Consider the following 22,455-nt stretch of genomic DNA (forward strand, 5'->3'; position numbering starts at 1 on the left):
AATATGTATATGCTCTAGTTAGATGACACAGTTAATTATTACAAAGCATGCTCAGGGCTTCAGTTATAACTATGGCAACAATGTTACCCGTGAACATCTAAAGGCTGACCCAGTTCTGGTGAGGGCTTCTTTTTGCTCTGAATTAATAACAGCTGACAGATTTGAATGACCGTTGTTTCTATATCCTACTTTTATTTTCTAAATAATTACAACTACTACTTCAACTACAATAAAGTTGAGAAAGTGTTGCGCTATCTGAGGATCAATTAAATGATCTGCCTCTTTTCCTTTTCTTTTTTACATGCCTATATTTGGGCCAAAAAAAAAGCCTGTGTAAACCACTAGAAATGAGCATAAGTGTGTATTATAGCTGCTGTCACGCTGAACAGTCCCATAGATTGATGCTTTGGATACTGGCACCTCGTGGAGCCAAAAGGGGTTAAACTGGGTGATGAAAAAGAAGGTAACTCTAGCTTGCAGAAAATATCTAAAATTGGCTCTTACCCCACCTGTCCAAACCAAGTGTACAACAAGAGGACAACAACATATACAAAGCAAACAAACAATAAAATAGCCAAATGAACCTAAAAGTAGATTAGATCTGCAGAATCCATGTGGACCATGTGTGGAGTCTATATAAGATACGATATTCCTTTATTGTTCACACATGGGGAAATTTCATTGTTGCAACGCAGTAGATACAGAGGAAAAGGACAGATAACTTATACATATATATGAGCCTATGACTGCACAAAAAAATACATATATAATCTCACTTATCAGACTATGCACCTAAAACAAATTCAAATGAAAATCTAAAGGATGATACATATTTTTTCCAGCGTTGTAAAGCGACGCAGACGCACGCGCGCGGGGACGTTGACTGACGTAAGTGAGTTGTTGTTGCGTCAGGTTGGAGTAATCGAGCACCGATCCCAAAGCAGCAGCTGTGTTTTCATGCTTTCAACCTGCGCCACTCTCTCCGCCATGGCCGCAGTGTTGCTCATGAAGGAGGGGACGTCATAGTTTCACATTCTAACGCACTTCTCTCAAGTCAGCCAAGCCGCGCGTTTAGTACATTCATTCTTCAACACAAATCTCCCGTGAACCGGCCATGACCGTGGAGCAGAATGTCCTCCAGCAGCATTCTCAGAAGGTACGCGCACAGGCTAACGTGTGGCTAGCATTAGCTAACGTGACGCTAACTGGGCTCAAACTGCGTACCGAGTTATCCAGGCGGTATCGTTTGGGCGTTACTCGACACATGCCAGATTGTTGTCGTACTCGAAGACATAGGATAAATTAACAAATAAATCGTTTGGGGAACGTTTACAATGTCGAGATGAGCGTCGGTGTTATTTGAACGCATAGCACACGCCGTTATCCAACGTTAATGTTTGGTAAGATGCTCTGGAATGTTAGCTCCATTGCGCGCGCGAGGCGCGTTCAGACGAACCGAACTGCATTTTCTGATCAATGCAAACGTGCATTTGTTTTGATCGATTGTATTGTATCACACGCACTAAACATGCTTCACTTCAGTGGGCTAATGTTAGGCAGCTTAACAGTGCCGTCAATGGGGATAAAACAAGGCCAACAGAAATCGGCATGTCTTGTTTGAAACACGGAGCTTTATGTGTGTGTTTCCGATCATTGACTGTGTGGACGAGTCATCGAGCTCTTGTTTCTCTATAAAGCAACGCGACATGGCTTTGTTGACAAAGCCTGAGCAGCGGTGAAGCAGAGGCAAAAGCAGAGGCAAAAGCAGAGGCAGTGGCGCGGGGCGGGTCATAACACACACTTCTTAGGTTTCACTCCTCACACATGTAAACTGTGGAGGACGGGCTCGTCTTAGTGCAGGGATTAGTTATGTAACTTCTAAACGATCATGGTAAAGCTGAACTATGCAGCTGCAGGTTCCCATGTAGATCCTAACGTTGAGTAAGATAAGGATCTATGTTATAATATGTAAAGGGTAAATCCAATGTTAAGACTGATGTTGCGTTCCATTTAGTCTAAAAACAAGCCTAACTTAACTTACTGTCATACATTAAATAGTTACTCCTTTTTCCTGTAATAGTGTTTCTGATCAATAGAGGCTGTAAGTGTCCCCTAGTGTCACAGTTTTCCATCATAGTCTGTGTATAAACCTGTGGGAAACACTGAAGCCAAAATGTTGTGTCAACACTTAAAACCACCCACATCTATTTCAAGATTGACTCATTTTTAATTTTGAGTCTTTTGAAATATGATTTGTATATAAGTAAGAATATTAAGTAGAGGTATGTTTGGTACTAGTATCTCATAATGACAAATATTGGTCATGAGAAAAAAAGTAAACATTTCTGCAAAGCCATGAGAGATGTGGTTTTAATTGTAGTTGTCAGTCTTGATGGTTCTTCTGTGTTTAGAATGGTAACAAGGTGTTGTTGAGCATGTATTAACTTGCAAATAGACAGGATTAATGGCTTTTGAATATGACCTCAAGACTAAGTGTCTGTTTTCCTTTTGCAACTCCTTTAAACGCACATACCAAAATGGTGCCAGAACCTGATCGCTGGCGCTGTTTGTAACCTGCCCCTCATTGGCCTTGCATAGAATTCAGTGGTGTTATTCAAAGCGGATGACCACTATGACAAATGGCTAAAGCAGGCTGGTCACATGGGGACGAGCAGTTCTGAGTGACATACAGTTGTGTGGTCTGCTGCAGGGAACTGGGTTTCCTCTTTCAGACCGATGACTAGCACCGTTGCCATAGCGATGAACAATTCCAAACAAAATATATCTTTTGAGCAAAAGTCCTCAATGTATCACATAAACATGGAAGCTGAAACCATGAAGTCTTGACTCTGCAGCCTCAGTAAATGGCAACAAAATGTACAAAGAATTACAATGACGACTGTGAATTACATCTGCATCTGCAATTTACTATAAAATGTTCTTCAAATGCTATAAAAATATACTTAATTGAATTCTTCTTCACCTGTTTGTTGGCGATGGTGTTTAACAACATACCACGTTCATAGGCGGGACTTTCACTGCTTAGTTACTTAAGCAACAGTATTAAAAGAAAAGAACATATGGAGCTGCTTGTAGTCAAGTGTAAAGCACTTATGCCTGCCGTGTGGGTTCTGTGTTTGAATCCGGCTCACAACAGCTGCTCTTGTCCCCGTTTCATACTGCACTCTCCTGTCAAATAAAACCTACGGGCCAAAAAACCTTTAGACGGAAGCGGAACAGCAAAAACCCACAGTTATTTATTTCTTGTGTGTTGCTCTTTGAGATGCCAATGTTTTTAGGTTTATCAGTCATTGTGATTATTCAGGTCACTATGTAATCGTAAGAACGGAACAATAATAATCTTGACAATTTTAGAAGCAAAATTAAGTCTTAAGTCCAAAAAATAGACCTAAAATGTAAATTTTTTTTTAAAGTTTATTTTGTCTTTCAGAAAGTTCAATTTCGTAAGGCCGGTCACAAACTTGAGGAACAGTAACATGTCTAGTCTAGTTTAGTCACTCTCGAGTAATTATGAGTCATTGTTAAATCGTAATGTTTTTTCAATAATCGTAACACTAAAATGTTATTGTGACATCTTTAGTTGCTCAGTCTCTTAAGACTTCTGTTTTGGACACTGGCACTAAGTGCACTCCCCCATTATTTATAGTGCTTTATTCAACGTATGCACTGCAGGTTAAGTGGGATGTGTGGCCAACGTCAGTGCATCTGGCATGTTTTGTACTCACAGAAGTCTATAGCTATATAGATCTATAGATCTATAGATCTATAGATCTAGATCTAGATCTATATATATATATATATATATATATATATATGTATGGTATGTATGTATATGAATGAATGAATATTTGTATTTGTCTGACATATGCTATCTCTTTTAAGCATCAGCAGACGTTATTAAACCAGTTGCGAGAAGTTACAGGCACTACAGACGTTCAGTTGCTTCAACAAGCTCTTCAGGTATGTACAAATATAACAATAATACATCAAATCGTAACAAATTGGCATATTCCACTAATGATGTGCATATTTGATTGCTTTTACAACTTCAGAACTGTACAAGAAGCTGTTGTAAATGTAACCAATCAAAATGTTGCAGGTGAGCAATGGAGACCTTGCAGAAGCAGTTGCATTTCTAACAGAGAAGAATGCTAAAGTTCCTCAACAACAGGATGAGACGACCTACTACCAGACGTCTCAAGTGGCCAGTGACAGATACATCAGTGTGGGAAGCCAGGCAGATACAAGTAAGCAGTGAATGTGAACTACAATACATACTCTGGAGAACAGTAGTGATCATACAGCATTTGTAACAAGTTTGTTTGGTGTGTCTGTAGATGTGATCGATCTCACTGGAGATGACAAAGATGACCTCCAGAGGGCCATTGCGCTCAGCTTGGAGGAGTCAAATCGGGCATTCAGAGAGACGGGCATCACAGATGAGGAACAAGCCATTAGCAGGTGAGTTTCAAAAGAATAACATTTTATTTGACTAACAATTAAGCACATAACATGGATGGTTTTCTTTCTTTTGTCTTTTCAGAGTTTTAGAAGCTAGCATTGCAGAAAACAAGGCTAGTCTGAAGCGCACCCACACAGAGGTATGGAGCGATTCTCCCAATCCGCACGACAGGAAAAGGATTGACAACTGCCCCGTGGGCCTGAAAAATGTTGGCAATACCTGCTGGTTCAGTGCAGTTATACAGGTGAGACTCTGCTGGTCCTTTTTGATCAAATACATATTGTCTGCTTGATGGACTGCTGCATGAATATGCCAGATGAACACTGGATACAGCCTCACATGGTGTCTGGCCTCTGTGTGTAATCTAACTCCACCCTCAGAGGCAGAGCTGATCGTGGTGTGCTGGGCTCTAGAAGTAAACAACATTCCAAGATACAAGCAAAGTGTGTCATATGCGCTTGTTGTTTGAAGGGTTTTACAGAAAATATGTACTTAATACTTACAGAATACAGTTACTTTTTTTTTTTTTAAATCTTAGTTATTTATCTATATTCACTTTCCTAAAATCAAAGGAATACATTGTGATAGGCTCAAATTATTTTCTTTATCTTAATGCATAACAAACGATGAAACCAACAGAAGTTGTTTTAATTCTAGCTCATGTTTTTATACAATAATAAGTATGTAAATGTATTTAGAATACAATACTCTGATTTGACTATGTAACAGAATATATTGCAAAATACATTTTAATGCAGGTATTCAGTTTTCTGTAACTACTTTTTGTTATTTCATAACATTACATTAGTTACTCAACGCATTGAGGTGGACTAAACTACAGTATGTTTCATTATTTTTTATTTATTTTCCCCTCAAGTCTTTGTTCAACTTGTTGGAGTTCCAAAGGCTTGTACTTCACTACTCGCCTCCGGCCAGATTTCAAGAGCTGCCTCGCAACCAGAAGGTGAGGCTTTTAGCTGCTGGAAAAACTGGAGGCGTTTCCTCCATGTGACAGGTCGTCATGTTGTTTTAATTATGACTTTGTTTGGCGAGATTAGTCCCTGTGGTAAATATTCGTCATCGTTTACCGGCAGTCAAGTTACAGTTTGAGAAGCAAAGTTGGAAAATACAGGAAGTAGTGCTGAGTTCTAAAACTGAACCCCTCAAATCAAAAATATAGAAATGATGTAAATGCAACACATTTTTCTGACAGTTTAAACGATCATTTCACAAAATAAAGGTATTATCTTTTATTATTATTTGTCAAATCCTAACTATTTTGTAATTTATATGAATTTAGTCTATTTTTGGTTGTGTCGAGTATAGTTGCTTGGTAACAGTTGTGAAATTACCTGCCCATGTCCAACCAGTGCGTACAATTATAGACTAAAAATGATCAGACCGACAACTTGGCAAAATGTTGCCAAAATGTTGCCAGCTAACCCTGATAGAATCTGAAATGTAGATACTATGTTTTTAATGTGTAGTCTAACCTGTCCTATGCACTTTAGGTTTGACTACACATTTCACTAAAATGTAGTTAACACAATTACGGTATATTTCAGATTTGATTAAATATTTTCCTACTAGTCCCCAGTTTGACCATTTTTGTAAATGTTTGTTATAATGTTACTCCTTAGCTGGACCCGGGCAGCAAATATGACAGTCATATCAAATGACTCCCCTATCAGTAGAGATAATTCCACAACCACTCTGAACCATACTGGCAACAAAATCCATATACATTACACAATAGTTATGATTTGACACACGATAATATCATAATTTTTCTATATTTATTTTGTGTGCCAGTTAAGTCTAAATTGTCTGTGTTTTCAATGGTAAGTCGCAAATTGATGACATCGCAGAGGGATTCTGTTTTCGAACTCTGCTCTACTTCCTGTTTTGTTTGTTGTTGTTTTATGTTTCAAAATGTCTTCAAGAACTGCAACTTAACGGGAGTAAAACTATGATGAATATTTACCACAGGTGCAATCCTTCCAAATAAAGTCATTAGAAAAACAGGAAAACCTGTCATATAGACTTTAAGCTTTTATGCATGCTTTTGCATAGTATTTTGTAAATGTACGTAATGTTTGAGTTTCACTGTTTTGAAGCTATTTTGTTTTTTCTCCAGGAACACAGAAACTTGCCTTTCATGCAAGAGTTGAGAAACCTCTTCTCTCTGATGGTGGGCTCAAAGAGGAAATATGTGGATCCTTCACGTGCTGTGGAAATCCTGAAAGATGCTTTTAAGTCCAGTGAGTTGCAGCAGGTAAGGCAATGTGTGTTTGTAATGATGTCATGTTCTCCACAAAACCAGTGTCTTGTCTCTCAAGCTTTTGTATGCCGCTCTGATACCACTACTTTATAAACCTTCAGGAACACTTAACCTTTCTTATGTTCTGCTAGTAATCTAGCAAACCCTTAAAATCCTCTTTAAATATGCTCAAATAATATTGAACAGGAATTCGCTGTGGTATAGTGTACCTTCCGTCTGTCAAGTGCACAGAATAGGCACTGGTCTTGTGCGTACATAAGCAAACGCACTGAGCCCATGTCTGCAGAGGGCAAATCGGGTCACCACTTGTGGCCTCTGTGCTCATCTGTCATGTAACTCCTCGGTGTATTAAGCTAGTCAGATAGACATTGAACAGAATTACAGGACATCCCTGATGTCTTCTTGAGAGTGGCCCCAGTTTCCCCTTGAAGTTCAGCAACTTCCTTTGTCAAGACCATCTACCTCGAGTCCTAAATGGGCATTCACAGCGCTGCGTCAAAACGTCCAGTTAACATTCAAAGTCTATGTGGACCTGTCCGTTTTCAGCGTCCACAGAAAAACAAGGAAGAAGGACCAAAACAAACCCTGCTAGTTATAAGTCATAACAATAAGCTATCTGATAGCTTATTGTTAAGACTTATTCATTATTGTATTGTTTTATGTTCCACCAAATCACCAAGACAAGTTCCTATAAACTTCTGATTCTGATTCCGACCGGTAAAAATCACCCAGCAAATCTTGTAGCATTTGATATTCACTAAACTCACCTCTGGTCACCTCTGAAGTATACAGTTACAAATGAAATTGGTAAAATTGATGGAGGTCTTTTAATGACTGATATTAGTGACCATCTTCCTGTTTTTGCAATTCTTCAAAATGTATTTAAAACACCTTGTAATCAGACTAGCGACATAAGAACAGTGAGACATAGAACACCTGAAGCAATTGAGACTTTGAAAATGGAATTAAGTAAACAAAATTGGGATGAAATTTATAGGTATGAAAATCCTAATGAAGCATATGAACTCTTTTTAGCAAAATTACTTGATATTTATAATAATTGTTGTCCACTTAAGACAATAATTTGTAAAAAACAGATGCTGAAACCCTGGTTTACTAAAGGAATAATTAAGGCTTGCAGAAAGAAAAATCAACTATATAGGAAATTCCTAAAATCCAGAACGCAGGTTTCTGAAATTAAATATAAAGCATACAAGAATAAATTAGTTAATATAATCAGAAATTGTAAGAAAGAATATTATACAAAATTATTAATGCAACATAGACAAAATATCCAGGGAACATTGAAAATAATGAATGATTTAATACACAAGAGACATAATAATAATAATAATTATCCTAATTATTTGAACAATGACAAAATAAGTCATAATAAGGGAATTGTTCATGAGTTTAATGATTACTTTGTAAACATTGGCCATAAATTGGCAACAAAAATTGTGCCCCCTCAATACAATGACATGGAGATTGGGGTCACGTATGAAGGTGTAAATTATTTTTTTCTAAACCCAACAAATTAAAATGAAATATTGAAAATTGTGAAGAGCTGCAAAAACAAAAAATCAACAGATAATAATGGGTTCGATATGTTTTTAGTCAAAAATATCATGGAACATATTGTCAATCCATTTACTCACATCTGTAACCAATCTTTTAAAACAGGAATTGTTCCTAATCAAATGAAAATAGCAAAGGTTATTCCCTTGTACAAAGGCGGTGACAAACATTTGACTTGTAATTATTATAGATAACTATGTTGAAGTTAACAATATATTAAATGAGTATCAGTTTGGTTTTAGAGCACGCAGGTCCACAACGATGGCAGTTGTTAATCTGGTTGAAAATATTTCCCAATCATTAGATCAAAAACTCCATACAATAGGTTTATTTTTGGATTTACAGAATGCATTTGATACAATTGACCACACAATTTTACTACAAAAATTGGAAAAATATGGCTTTAGGGGAAAAGCAAATTCTTGGATAAATAATTACTTATCGGATCGATTCCAATATGTTCATCTGAAGGGAGCAGAGTCTAGTTGTCAGCAAATCAGTCGTGGGGTGCCACAAGGCTCTGTTTTGGGCCCAAAATTATTTTTATTATATATTAATGATATCCAAAAAGTATCTGATGTTCTTAATTTTATCTTGTTTGCAGACGATACCACAGTTTACTGCTCAGGTCATAATCTTAGTGAGTTGGTGTAGGTGATGGAGAGAGAACTGCATTAACTAAACAACTGGTTTGCATTAAATAAATTCATTGAATCATTGAACTTAAATAAAACAAAATTTATGGTATTCAGTAACAAACATGTAGATAATGATATCAAAATAAATAGTTATGAAATTGAAAGAGTCAATTATATTAAGTTTCTTGGAGTGATCATAGATTGCAAAATTTCATGGAAAACACATATACAAAATGTACTGAAAAAAGTGTCAAAAACTATTGCAATTTTATACAAATTGCAGTATATTTTGAACAAAAATGCCTTATATTTACTTAACTGTTCTCTCATTACTCCATATTTAACATATGGTATTGAGATCTGGGGAAACACATACAAAACTAGAACCAAACCAATTTTCATTCTGCAAAAAAAGGCCATTAGACTGATCAATCATGCATCTTATAACTCGCCGAGTCACCCTTTGTTCATTCAATCTAAGCTTTTAAAATTTTATGATTTGGTAGACCTGTATACTGCTAAATTTATGTATTTAGTTAAATGTAATCAAGTCCCTACATCATTGAGGATAAAGTTTACCCAGAGGGAAAGTAAATATAATTTAAGGGGAACGTGTATATTTGACAGACCTTATGTGAGAACAACGCTGAGGGAACATTGTTTGTCAAGTAAAGGAGTTAAATTATGGAACAATTGTTGTGATGAATTAAAAAATGCCATTTCTTTATTCCTGTTTAAAAGGATCTTTAAGGAAACAATCATAGAAAAATATTTAGCAGAATGAAAATGCAGCTTTGTTATAATACCTTGAATAATTGGGGAGGATACTTGTGAGCAGACTGTCCAGTATTATGTAGTGTTGTTTTTGTTGATGAACTGTTGCTTGTGAACTATAAAATGTCCACCAATGTTGAGCGTTTGAGAGAAGGGTAGGCACAATAAGCCTTGGCTTCTGCCTACACCTGGTCAAAAAACATTAATATATCTCAAATTTAGTTTTGTGCTTGAATGTTGAGCACCTTTTGTTTTGTTTTTGACCAAACCACAATAAAAAAAATAAAAATAAAATAAAAAGTATCAGGTGGACCCAAACAAGCCGATTGCCTCCTTTTTTGGACTTTGTAAAGCAAATACACCAAAGCCACTTTCTCCTCCTGAACAGCAACACCGGGAAACACAACAACTCCTCCATTGTGCATGTGCGATGGACGCCTTCAAAGCATCTGCCTTCAAATGTAAAGGCGTCCAACTCGGGCGTCCAGCGTAAATTTGGATGCCGCGGTCTGGACGCACTATAAGATCAGCGTACTTGCTTATAGTAGATAATGACCCTGGCAGTAAAAGGCAGGAGACAACTAGTCATCGTCATTTTTCTTTCAATTGTTTCTCTACTTTGTTTTATCATTAGCAGGATGTGAGTGAGTTTACCCACAAGCTGCTGGACTGGCTTGAAGATGCCTTTCAGATGAAGGCTGAAGAAGACAGGTAAACAAAAAAAAGTTTTCATTTAAAAGTTATGTTAGATTTTACACATTAGACAAACTAGGCCAGTTACATGTACCCAGATATTTTAATAAATGGATATATTCTTGATGTGAGGAACAACTTAAAAGTTGGTTTTCTTAAGACGACGCAACACTGCCTATCACCACTAACAATGGGTATCACTGCTTTTATCGTTTAGTAGGGCTGGCACTAAGGACAGTGGGGGGTGAGAAATTTGGAGAAATGTGCGCACATTGTGCGTGACAGGCGTGTTTTGAGCAACAGAAAAATGCCCAGTGCCAACACGGTTCATCTATAACCCTCACACACGTCTGCCTCTGTGCCCCTCGGCTCACGTCTGCCTCTGTGCCCCTCGGCTCACGTCTGCCTCTGTGCCCCTCGGCTCACGTCTGCCTCTGTGCCCCTCGGCTCACGTCTGCCTCTGTGCCCCTCGGCTCACGTCTGCCTCTGTGCCCCTCGGCTCACGTCTGCCTCTGTGCTCCTCGGCTCACGTCTGCCTCTGTGCCCCTCGGCTCACGTCTGCCTCTGTGCCCCTCGGCTCACGTCTGCCTCTGTGCCCCTCGGCTCACACACCTCTGCGCCACTCGCACACGTCTACCTCTGTGCCCCTCGCACACGTCTACCTCTGTGCCCCTCGCACACGTCTGCCTCTGTGCCCCTCGCACACCTCTGCCTCTGTGCCCCTCGGCTCATACACCTCTGCCTCTGTGCCCCTCACACACGTCTGCCTCTGTGCCCCTCACACACGTGTTTGCCTCTGTGCCCCTCACACACGTGTTTGCCTCTGTGCCCCTCACACACGTCTGCCTCTGTGCCACTCACACATGTCTGCCCTTGGTTTAGAACGAGTCACTGACTTTGGCATCTCTATGCGCAATATGTGGTCTGTCCCTCCTCTGTCCGCCACACGCTCTTCTGTCCTGGTTCCCTTTGCGCTCAGCTCTCTCCCCTTTTTGAATCTAACTTTTGAACTTGCTCTGCTACTAACCGTTCATGTGACAAAGTAAAGCATATGCGAAAAGAGGTGAAAGTAGATACAGTGAGAGAAGCCAGCGCTTTACTCACAGCCAGAGCGAAGTGAGAGAAGCCCGCGTTGCTCCCAAGTGTGAAGGTTCCAAGTGTGAAGCTTCCAGAATGACTGAGAATACCTTGGTTGTGGATAGAAAGGATTTTGTACTCTTTATGGTGGATGTTATAAACTGTGCTGCTCAAACTCAAGAGAGAACTGAAAGGATCAGGATCATTGTTAAAGTTGCAGGAAAATTTCTTGGAAGGAAAGGGCTTGATTGGACAGAAATACAAAAAAGCCAAATTGGAATCAGAGTAAATAAATTCCTCATTCGGAGAATTGAAGTAATACGAGTAAAGAAATTAAGTTCGGAGCGTTGCTGGTCTCCTGTCCACGCTCAATCCAGGAGTAAATGCACGGCTGCCGGCCGACATTGAAAGCAACGACAACAGCAGAAGTAACTCCAAGAATCACAACTACTGTGGGTGGCGGTAAAACTATGTTGTTGTATGTTGTTGTTGTTGTTGTTGTTTTATGGCGGTTGGCATCCAAGGGTTGCATTACCGCCAGACTTTATTCCTTACACTATGGATACCAACCGCCATAAAACACCAAAGAATAAAGGCTAAAGAATAAAGGCTAAAGTCTAAGTTGTAAAACTACAATACCAGCCGCCATAAAACACCAAAACAGAAGTACAGTAGTACCTTTTCAGTTGGCTGCCAACCGCAAATAAAAGCAACACAACAACAAAACATAACAGAAAAAGCTTCAGTTGTAGTCATCTGGACTCAGTTAGAAAAAATAGACGTTTCGACTCTCATCCAAGAGTCATTGTCAATAAAAGAATTTAGGTCGAGAACTCCTATATTTATCCTATTCTGTGGTAAGTCCAGCCCATTGGGCGGAGCCTTCCTGAAGAAGAAAGAGTTAAGATAAGATAAGATAAGATAATCCTTTATTGTCCACACATGGGGAAATTTCATTGATACAACGCAGTAGATACAGAGGAAAAGGACAGATCACGTTTGTTTCAACAGAAACTCCCCCCTTGTATTTACCAAGCTAGCCTATTCAGATTTTTAATGGGCTATTAGAATCCTCTTTGTCTTTGTTACACCGACAACAAAACATAACAGAAAAAAGTCTTAAGAATAAAGTAGATGGCGATAAATGCACCTTTGCAGTTAGCTGCCAGCCGCCATTAAAAGCAGCAACAATAACAACTTAAAGGCAGTGGTACAAGTCAGCACTGCAGAAAGCAGTCCGTGTGTGACAGTTATGGACCCGCAGTGGAAAAAGTGATCCACAGTGACGAGAAGTAATGTGAGTGCGTCTTCTCCTTTAATCGTTATTTACAGCAGTGAAGCGCCAATTCTGCGCTGTCCCAGAGGCTGTGGGGAGAAGCTCTGGTCTAGCAAACAATTATTACTGAATATCACTCAGATTAACCTGTGATGTGTGCACATTTATGGACTAAAAAGTGTGTTCATCAAATACACAAAATTTGCAAATTTTCAGGGCAATTGATTAGTCATTATTAATCAATTATCTTCTTGCAGCCCTATCATTTAGTAATCAATGCGATAGGACTGACTGCATGACCACTCTCACACATTGATCAAAGGTAAACACCAACAACAAGAGAAACTTGAAATGACTGAGCAAACCTGGGACGTTTTGTGTGTAAGAAGCGAGTGCATTTGCACATGGCTTCATGGTGAGCCACTAGAGTTTACCTATGAGGAAAAAGTGGGTCACCAAAACAAAAGTTAGCCAGCCTAATGCAAAACTGCTTGACTTTTCTCATTACTGCAACAGCAGCAGCAGTGATGTTCCAGAGCCGCTCCACAGCTGACATAAAAAATCTGTGCAAGGCCCAAATGCAGGAAAACATCTGCATTCATGAAAATATCTGGGTGCATGTAACCGAGGCCCTAAATGTATTTTTACATTCTTGTTTCTTATACATAAGGTTTCATTTTCATTAAAAATACATTCTTATAACTTTGTCAGGGAGGGTGAGAAGCCGAAGAACCCGATGGTGGAGCTGTTCTACGGACGTTTCCTTGCTGTTGGCGTCCTCGAAGGTGAGATCACAACCCCATAAAGAATACAAGACATAACAAGGCGGGCTGGCCCATTCTGATTGCAGTAGCGGGAATGCAAGCAAGTTTTTGCCCCTAGTAATGAAAGGTGACCTTGCCTTAATGAGATGTGGTCCATGTAAACGAGCAGGGTGGTTGCATTGATTGTAGAAGACCTTGACGGCTGATTGACATTGTGCTTATTATGCATGACAATACTGGCCAGGAGCTACACAAAGCTGGGCCAGTGGACTCTGCTACTCATAAATTACCTTAATGCCTCATCTGCATGCCCGCTAGTCTCTCCCTCTTTTTCACTGTGGGGAGATTCTCAGCAGTTCTCATAATGCTTGAGGGACTGCTGAACAAGTCAAACGCAGCTTGGAAGCAAACAAGTGTGAAATGGATGTAATTATTGCAGCACTCTGCGCACACTTGCACATTAGGTCCATGTGGTCAGAGTTTTTTACTTCAAGTGCTATTTTACTAACCTCACCTCATCTGTGTGCATTGATTCCTCAGGTAAAAAGTTTGAGAACACAGAGATGTTTGGGCAGTACCCTCTGCAAGTGAATGGCTTCAAGGACCTTCACGAGTGTCTTGAGGCTGCTATGATCGAGGGCGAGATCGAGTCGCTTCATTCAGCAGAGAATTCAGCTCGGTCTGGACAAGAGGTCAGTGAAAAGCCACTTCTTTAGAGATGAATGAGATGAATTGTTTAAAGCTCAACCTAAATCTGCTTTGTTTGCCTTTAAACTGTCAGCACTAAAATTACCTTTATCAAATCATTTATTTGTCCTATTTGGTCATCTGTTCATTTTTTTCTTAACCCCTTCATTGTTATTGCAGCACTGGTTCACAGAACTCCCACCAGTGTTGACATTTGAACTCTCTAGATTTGAGTTCAACCAAGCTCTGGGACGTCCGGAGAAGATTCATAACAAACTTGAGTTTCCCTCCATGCTATACATGGACAGGTATGTGGTGGTGGTGGTGGTGTTGTTTTCTTCCCTTTACCCAACACAAAAGAACCTTTCTACCTTCCTTCCTTTAGATATATGGATAGAAACAGGGAAATAACAAGGATCAAGAGGGAGGAGATTAGACGGTTGAAAGAACACCTTACATTACTCCAACAACGACTAGAGAGGTACTGCTTATAAATAACCACTAAAGACAATTCTTCACATCTCTTGCTATAGATGTATCCTTTGTCATAGTCACTGGTCATTTTTTCCCTGCCACAAAGATATCTGAGCTATGGCTCCGGCCCCAAGAGGTTTCCTCTGGCAGATGTTCTCCAGTACGCCATGGAGTTTGCCTCCAGTAAGCCAGTTTGCACCTCTCCTGTGGATGACCTCGACTCCTCAGCAGCTCCTGGGGGTGCAACAGGTCAACAGTTGCCCCCGCCAAGGCAGGTTACAATGAACAAGAAAATATAGAGAAAATAAATGGTAAATTTAAAGTCAATCTGTCTTTTTTCTGTACAGCACAACGGAACAGGACTCTGTGGCTCCACTTGATGGCATGTGTCCAGCTGCATCAACGGCCTCCACAGCGGCACAACAGCAAAGGGTGCCCATTCATAAACCCTTCACCCAGTCACGGTTACCTCCAGATCTCCCTATGCACCCTGCTCCGCGCCACATCACGGAAGAGGAGCTGAGGGTGCTTGAAGGCTGTTTGCACCGATGGAGAAGTGAAGTGGAGAATGACTCTCGTGGTATTTTTCACTTCCCATTATTATATTCATATTCATATTGGAATATTCATGGCTCATGGTCAAGTGCACACAACATCCTAATTGTTTGTTTGTTTTTCTTGTCTTCAGATCTGCAGGGCAGCATTACCAGAATTCACAGAACCATTGAATTAATGTACTCTGACAAATCTATGATGCAGGTAAGGTTATTGGCTGCTACATACAAACTCCATAAGAATATATTTTTGATTATAATCCTTTTGTGCCAGGTCCCATACCGGCTCCATGCTGTTCTTGTGCATGAAGGCCAGGCTAATGCAGGACACTACTGGGCCTACATCTATGACCCACATCAGCGCTGCTGGATGAAGTATAATGACATCTCTGTCACCAAGTCGTCCTGGGAGGAGCTAGTGAGGGACTCCTTTGGTGGCTACCGCAATGCGAGTGCCTACTGCCTCATGTACATCAATGACAAGAAACCCTTCCTAATAGAAGGTTAATTTCATAATTGGCATTATACTTTATTGTTTTCATGATAAAATTTAACTAGTCCAATCACCTTTTATGTTATTTTTTATTTCAGAGGAGTTTGATAAAGAAACTGGTCAGGTACTGAGTGGTTTGGATAAACTCCCCCCTGACTTGAAACTGTATGTGAAGGAGGACAACGAGTTGTTTGACAAGGAGATTATGGAGTGGGCTGCCCTGCAGGCCCGCAAGGCCCAGCAGGAGAAACTGGCTCTGGCAACAGCTGCGGCTGCTGCTGCTGCGGCTGCATCGGCCGCATCCAGCACCTCCACCTCCTCCTCATCCCCTCAGCCTATGAGCATCGAGTCCAGCACCCCGGACAATGCTGGTGGGTTTATGATAGTTGTCCTGATAGTTGTGACGAGGAGCAATGCTTTTTTTTATTTTTACTACTAATGTATTTTGCTTGGTCATGCAACTTACAAAATATTGTTAATTTAAAACACATTTGATGGTGCTCTTCTCTTTTGTAGTTCCTCAGCAGGACCCTGAGTACATGGAGCAGCCTTCGCCGACCAATGATTCTAAGCACCTGCAGGAGGACACGGAAAGGGCCATTTCCAAAGCTGTGGCTGAGCAGGAAGAAAGGAGTCCTGAAGCATTACTAAATGCTGTACGTAAGACAAACCATTCTGTCAAGTACATTTTAAACAAACAAGAAAACAAACAAACAAACAAACTAAATTTACTGCCTATTCAATAAAGGTTAAAAGTCAATGGGAAAACATACTGCTGTCCCTTTCCATTAGTCATCCATTCTTTAAACCTTTCCCATTCTCTCTACAGTCTCCTCACTCTCCCTCCTCCCTTCAGCCTGAGGCCAGCCCCCCCTTGGCCCTCTCCCCTGACCTGGTCAAAGAGGATCAGTGCCCTGGCCAGCGCACAGTAGAGGTGGCCATCCCTCATGTTGGAACCTTTGTCATAGAGGCAGAGGAAGGGGGATATGATGACGAGGTAGCTTTTTGTCTAAGCTAAACTCTGCTCAGCCTCCGTGCCTGTTTGACATACTGAATGAGAGCACTGTTGCCCCATTCACCTGGCTCTTCAAGATCTTTCACACCTCAAATTTGATTCTTTATATCAGCTGGGTCCAAGCTTGGTTTTGAGGTCTGAAATGCCACACAATGGATTGACCTCTAGTCCAGCCTTCATGCATGGTTCTAGTGTGGAACGTCTCTCCTCAAGCCAGACTGCATCTTGGCATTAGGTGGTTGACATTTAGCTGGGTGTTTCGCTGGCTTTTTAATGAACATAATCCAAAGAATTATAGTTTGACTTAAAATACTTTTGTCAACCATGTATAATGGGTTTTTGGTATATCTTCGTATAGGTGGCATACACTGGGATTCATTTTCGGGTCAGAAGTTGGATGGTTATTTGAGTTTCTTGCTATCTATCACACCCACCTCTGGTGTTGGTTTCCATACTGTCCTAACACATTGTGTAGGCTTCAAGTTGTGGCACTACTTACTGCATGGATGGCTGTGCGATTGGCATGCCCCAACTGTGGTATGCTTTATGTTGTGCACGTAACAGTAGATGACCATAACCATGTTTGCACATAGAGCTCTTGTTCTGTTAACATGGTTCCTGCTTCTTGGGCAGGCTATGATGACCCCGAACATGCAGGGTATTATTATGGCCATTGGCAAATCCAGCAACGTTTATGAAAAGAGTGGGCCAGAGGCTGCCTTTTTTAAGGTACAATCAAACCTTTTGTTCACCTCTATCACTTTCATCCTCTCTCACACTCTGTTTTATTTGTTGTTTTATCAGCATTTTCCAAATCCATATTTTCAAATTTAAATACAGATTTTTTTTTTTTTTATACAACCTTAACAAAAGCTTGCACAAAAACAAACATATATTTTTTGGTGTCTTTAACATAATCTGTTTTAAGAGGTTGCAGAAGGGAACAATTTCTAATTTCAGCGTAATTTAAAAAAAAAAAAAAACTAAAAAAAAACTTTGTTTCTGCTTTTAGGCAATCAAGCTGGAATATGCTCGACTGCTGAGATTTGCTCAAGAGGACACTTCACCAGAGAATGACTACCGAATACAGCACATCATCGTCTACTTCATTCAAAACCAGGCTCCTAAGAAGATTCTGGAAAGAACACTTCTCACACAGTTTGCAGACAGGAACCTGGCTTTTGATGAGAGGTCAGTTACATTTTCTCAAACATGTCCAGTTCCCAGCAGAGGGCAGCAGAGAGCTAAAATGAGCAATTGCAGGAACGTCTTGACAGTTGCCCACCCCTGTTGTACACTATCAAATTAATGTCAGTTATTTGTAGACATTTTCAATGAATACCTTTCATCTTAGTTTGTGCCTATTGCTTGTAACTACATACACACTTTTGAACTACCGGTACACCAGTTGTTCTCAATATGTATAAAAAAAATGCACTCTCCCATTCTTTAGGTTTACTTAGATGATAAGAATTATGTGTGGCCTGAATAGTATTCTCAGATAAGTTGTTAACTTCTTCTCTCAGCACTCGAGTGATTCACAAGGCCGTGCTAAAGCCTTGGGGAGGGGTGGAACCTGCGCTCTGACTCACCGTCCCATTGCTGATGCCAGATTCTGTTTCAATACATTCCTGCTTCTTCCTCCCGCAGATGCAAGAGCATTATGAGTGTGGCACGTGCCAAACTGGACCTCATCAAGCCTGAAGAGGTCAACATGGATGAATATGAGGTCAGCTGTGTTTTCCTCTGTATTGTGTGTGTGTGTCCTCAACCATCAAAATTCTATGGAAGTATCCTATCCTAAACCTTTTCTTTTCACTCCCTTAGATATGGCATCAGGACTACAGAAATTTCCGTGAGACAACCACCCTAATGACGATCGGATTGGAGCTTTTCCAAAAAACAAAGTATGTAAAGTTGAACAGTTCTTAAGTCATGCCTTTGGACGCTGGGTTTATTCTGTGTGCTACTCAATGTGACCAGCAGAGGGCCGCAATCAATTCTAGCACAGATTTGATAAAGCAAATGTCATGGGCAACTCCTAGCTTTTATTCCTCTTAAACAGTGTTGAACAATCTATTCTAATGTAATTTTTGTTTTTCAGCTTTGTGGAAGCTCTGATGTATTTAATATATGCCCACCTGTACAATAAAGAGCTTCTGACTAAAGGACAGTATAGAGGACATGATGAAGAGCTCCTGGGCCATTACCGACGAGAGTGTCTGCTGGTGAGTTCTGTTCAGAGTGAAACAACAGAAGGTGGGGTTTTTCCCATAAGCCTTTAATTACAGTGGTTATCAAACAGTATCTCCCCTGCAGAGGGTGGTTCTTAAATGAAAGCCTTATGTTGGTCTCGCTTTGTAACTTCCTTTCCTCCATCTCAAACTTCCCCAGCTAAACTGACTCAGCAAAACTAATACGGGCTGACTTTTAAGCAGTGTGCTCTGACTTCTTCACAGTCCTCCGATGATTCCTGTGGAGCTCTGTTTTCTACTTGGACGCTCCTTTGAGCTTTATGATGCGATCCCATTTTCATTTGACTTGGACCAAGCTGTGGCCTCGGCTCTGGTATTATTGGTTAGCGCTGTGGGTTGAATCGGGTTCATACTGGTCTTAGACTGCTCTCTGCTGCTGCACTCGGTAACCTTACCCTAGCATTGTGCTCATAATGTAATCATTGAAGTGGGAATAGGAAGCAGGAGGGCCGCAGAGTGTAAACACATTACCATGAGACACAAGCATGTCCTCAGCCGACCCTCGAACCACGGCCCAGCACAAGCTCATGGGCCAGAACTTCAGCTCTGTCCACTCAGCCGTTTACCCTCAACTCTTGTTTTAATTGAAAACACTACCAACATTGACACAGCTAATGCACTTGGATGAGTTGCTAAAGTAGCCTCACAGCCACTAATTCAAAACTTACTTAAAAGGACCTCTATCCTTCCCCTGCTTTCCCCCTGGTGAGAAAGGGAAGGTCAGTGAGTTTGTCTGTGACGCTGAAAAGGGTTTGGCCAAGAACATTACAAAACGCATTTACTCTCAAAGAGAAGAAAGTAAGGCCATGCATAAACTGGTTAAAGGGTATTTTCTTAAATCATTGCCAGAAGACTGAGATCCTTTCTTCTATTGAGAATTAAAACCGTTGCAGGGATGCATAAATGCTGAAAATAACAAACCAAAGCCATTAAGAGAAAGACTTGCAGTGGAACTATCTAATGTATTCAAGCTTATATAATGTTAATGATTTTAATCTTTCACCACAGAAACTAAATGAGCAGGCAGCCGCCATGTTTGAGTTGGGAGAGGATCCTGAGGTGAGCACAGGCCTGGGGGTCATGAACGAGCTGGTGGTGCCCTGTATTCCCCTGCTGCTGGTGCACGACGCTGAGAGGGACCTGCTGGCCGTGGAGGACATGCGCAACCGCTGGTGCTCTTACCTGGGCCAGGAGATGGAAGGTGGGTCCTCGAGCTAAGACTGAAACCTCAATCTTTGTGGGCGATTAACTGTTGAGCGTGTGATTTAACAGAAATCTACTAAATTGTTTTCACACCATTTGCAAACAAATAGTAATTAATTGTAAAATATGTCAACCCAGTCGTATTTGTTTTTTTTCTATCCATCAATATGTTTTTTATTAGCAGATGCTTTTTGCCGAACCTTTATCATGTGTTTTGCAGTACTACTTGTTTTCAGACAGCCCCAGCTATCAGAGTACTGTGGAAAGGTTTACTCTCTTATTTTTCTAGTTGGGGATTAGGGTCTGTTCATGGTTAGAGAGCACCCACACATTGACTGACTGTCTGTCCTTATTTCTGCAGCGAACCTTCAGGAGAAATTAACAGACTTCCTCCCCAAGTTACTGGACTGCTCGACGGAGATCAAAAGCTTTCACGATCCCCCCAAGGTCCCCAGCTGCTCGGCCCTGGAGCTGTTTGAGCGCTTCAACCGCATCATGTCCATCATGGGGCGGGTGCCCAGTGAAGGCAGATGAACTTGGAGGAACATTTCCCCAATGACAACGGCCTGCTCCAGGCCCCAATCATGGACCTGTTTAACCCACGCCTTCCTTCAATATCCAGGGGTCATTCGCTTTTAGCTCTTATTCCTCTGTTACTTTTTTGCTGCTATAGTTTTTATTATTATATCGTTATAATTTTACTGTTATTTTAAAGAAAACAAGTGGAAGGAAGAAGAGGGAGGGAATGGACTGGTGGAAGGAAAATGACTCGAGACATCAAAACGGTGGCAATTCTAGAGTAAAAGAAAGCCAAGCACATTATTACAGCTTTGCAACAATCCAGTTTGAGTTTTTCATAGTTCATTGTAGTTGTTTGGTTCAAGCTCCCCCAGCCTGGCTCATGATCATCTTCCCTGTGAACAGTTAACCCTTTGCTCTGCCTCCCGTTTGGTACAGTATTACCATCTTTTGCTTTATTTTTCTAAGCAAGAAAAGCGAGCCCTCAGATTGTCGGTGGCTCACAGTATCTGAAATGGGTCTCACGTCTTGGTTGACTGTGCCAGAATGAGATGTTTTAAGTGCTGTGGCAGACGGCCATGGACGTCCTGTGGCTTGTTAATAAATCGAGAGAATAAAATTTTATTTATGGCCCTTTAGGCCAACTTAACTTGTGTACTTGTTAAATTTCACACATTGTCACACTCAAGTTTTTACTGACGGCAATGAAGCTTGACTAGAATTACTGCACCAGAGGCTGGCAAAAAGGTAAGACCGTGTTCCATGTCATATGTAAAGTTACACCAAGAACATTCAGATGAGATGCAGGAGAGTGACCTTGAGCCTAAAGCCTCCCCTGCAGTGACAATTGACTGTTAATATCCAGCCTTATTGAATCAGACTTTAATGAATGTCGCTATAAAGACTAGGCTGAGTTAGATCACTGATTTTAGTTTTTTTTTTTTTTATAATACTCTGAACTAATATTAATTTCCAGGAACTCTTATCACTCACAGTCAAAATAGGCAAACGTGTACATATTTTTTGTTTAACTGCTCCACCAATTATATGCAGCCGTTGTCAGTACATTAGTGCAGTTATAGTTAAATCAAGTTTGTTTTCAATTTTTTCTCAAATTGTACAAATGTAACTCCACAACCCCATTGCTTTCCCCCACGTTCTCCTCTCGTCTGTCATGTGCCTGTGCGTTCTTCAACCTGGCTCACTGGGGCAGAACGACATGAACAGCCAGAACCTTGTCAGGGCCTGGACGTGTTTGGTGCATTGAGCTGGTGTTCCAAACTTCAGAACAAAACTGGACAACTTTATTGACAAGTTGAACATCTGCCTCTGCCTGCATCTCACATTTCTCCCCTTGTCCTATTTTCTTGTTTTCTTACACTGGAGCAGATTTCCCTGAGAGGAATATTAAATTATCCTCTTACCTCCATATTGATCTAATCTTTGGTGCGCTGATTCGTTTATTTGGGCTTTTAGGTACATCAACAAACTAAAGCATGTTTACACATTTTTAGTGGTTTATTGTGGGGATGACTACAGGAGAAATGTGGCTGGATGCATGAAAACAGAATTAACTGTTGAATTGAATGAATACGAGATGGATTAGTTTTCATGTTTTATCTTTTAACCACAACCGCTTACCACTTAAAGACACTAATATTTTAGCCAATTTATTGCTCTAAAAATAAAAC

General features: G+C 40.5%; 1 protein-coding gene across 4 annotated transcripts; it reads left to right on the forward strand.

Annotated features, from left to right (window-relative positions):
* The first annotated feature begins 921 nt into the window (after positions 1-921).
* usp25 (ubiquitin specific peptidase 25) lies at positions 922-21,413 on the forward strand. 4 transcript variants are annotated; one of them, XM_072446743.1, is made up of 26 exons: positions 922-1,156; positions 3,904-3,981; positions 4,121-4,268; positions 4,359-4,482; positions 4,565-4,727; positions 5,361-5,447; positions 6,621-6,758; positions 10,389-10,465; positions 13,512-13,585; positions 14,105-14,256; positions 14,432-14,559; positions 14,637-14,732; positions 14,832-14,996; positions 15,073-15,305; positions 15,414-15,484; positions 15,554-15,782; positions 15,871-16,143; positions 16,289-16,428; positions 16,602-16,769; positions 17,421-17,516; positions 17,800-17,978; positions 18,438-18,516; positions 18,615-18,694; positions 18,892-19,015; positions 20,051-20,243; positions 20,607-21,413. In XM_072446743.1, the coding sequence occupies exons 1-26, from the start codon at positions 1,115-1,117 to the stop codon at positions 20,777-20,779; spliced, it is 3,510 nt and encodes a 1,169-aa protein (XP_072302844.1). In that variant the 5' UTR covers positions 922-1,114; the 3' UTR covers positions 20,780-21,413. The 4 variants fall into 4 exon arrangements, with proteins under 4 accessions (XP_072302844.1, XP_072302845.1, XP_072302846.1 ...); XM_072446744.1 differs by having other exon boundaries at positions 10,392-10,465; XM_072446745.1 differs by lacking the exon at positions 17,421-17,516.
* Positions 21,414-22,455: the final 1,042 nt, after the last annotated feature.

The sequence above is a fragment of the Eucyclogobius newberryi genome, unplaced genomic scaffold (genome assembly GCF_026437365.1).
Source record: "Eucyclogobius newberryi isolate DKJ021-1_F unplaced genomic scaffold, fEucNew1.0.hap1 SCAF_15, whole genome shotgun sequence".
Classification (NCBI taxonomy): domain Eukaryota; kingdom Metazoa; phylum Chordata; class Actinopteri; order Gobiiformes; family Gobiidae; genus Eucyclogobius; species Eucyclogobius newberryi.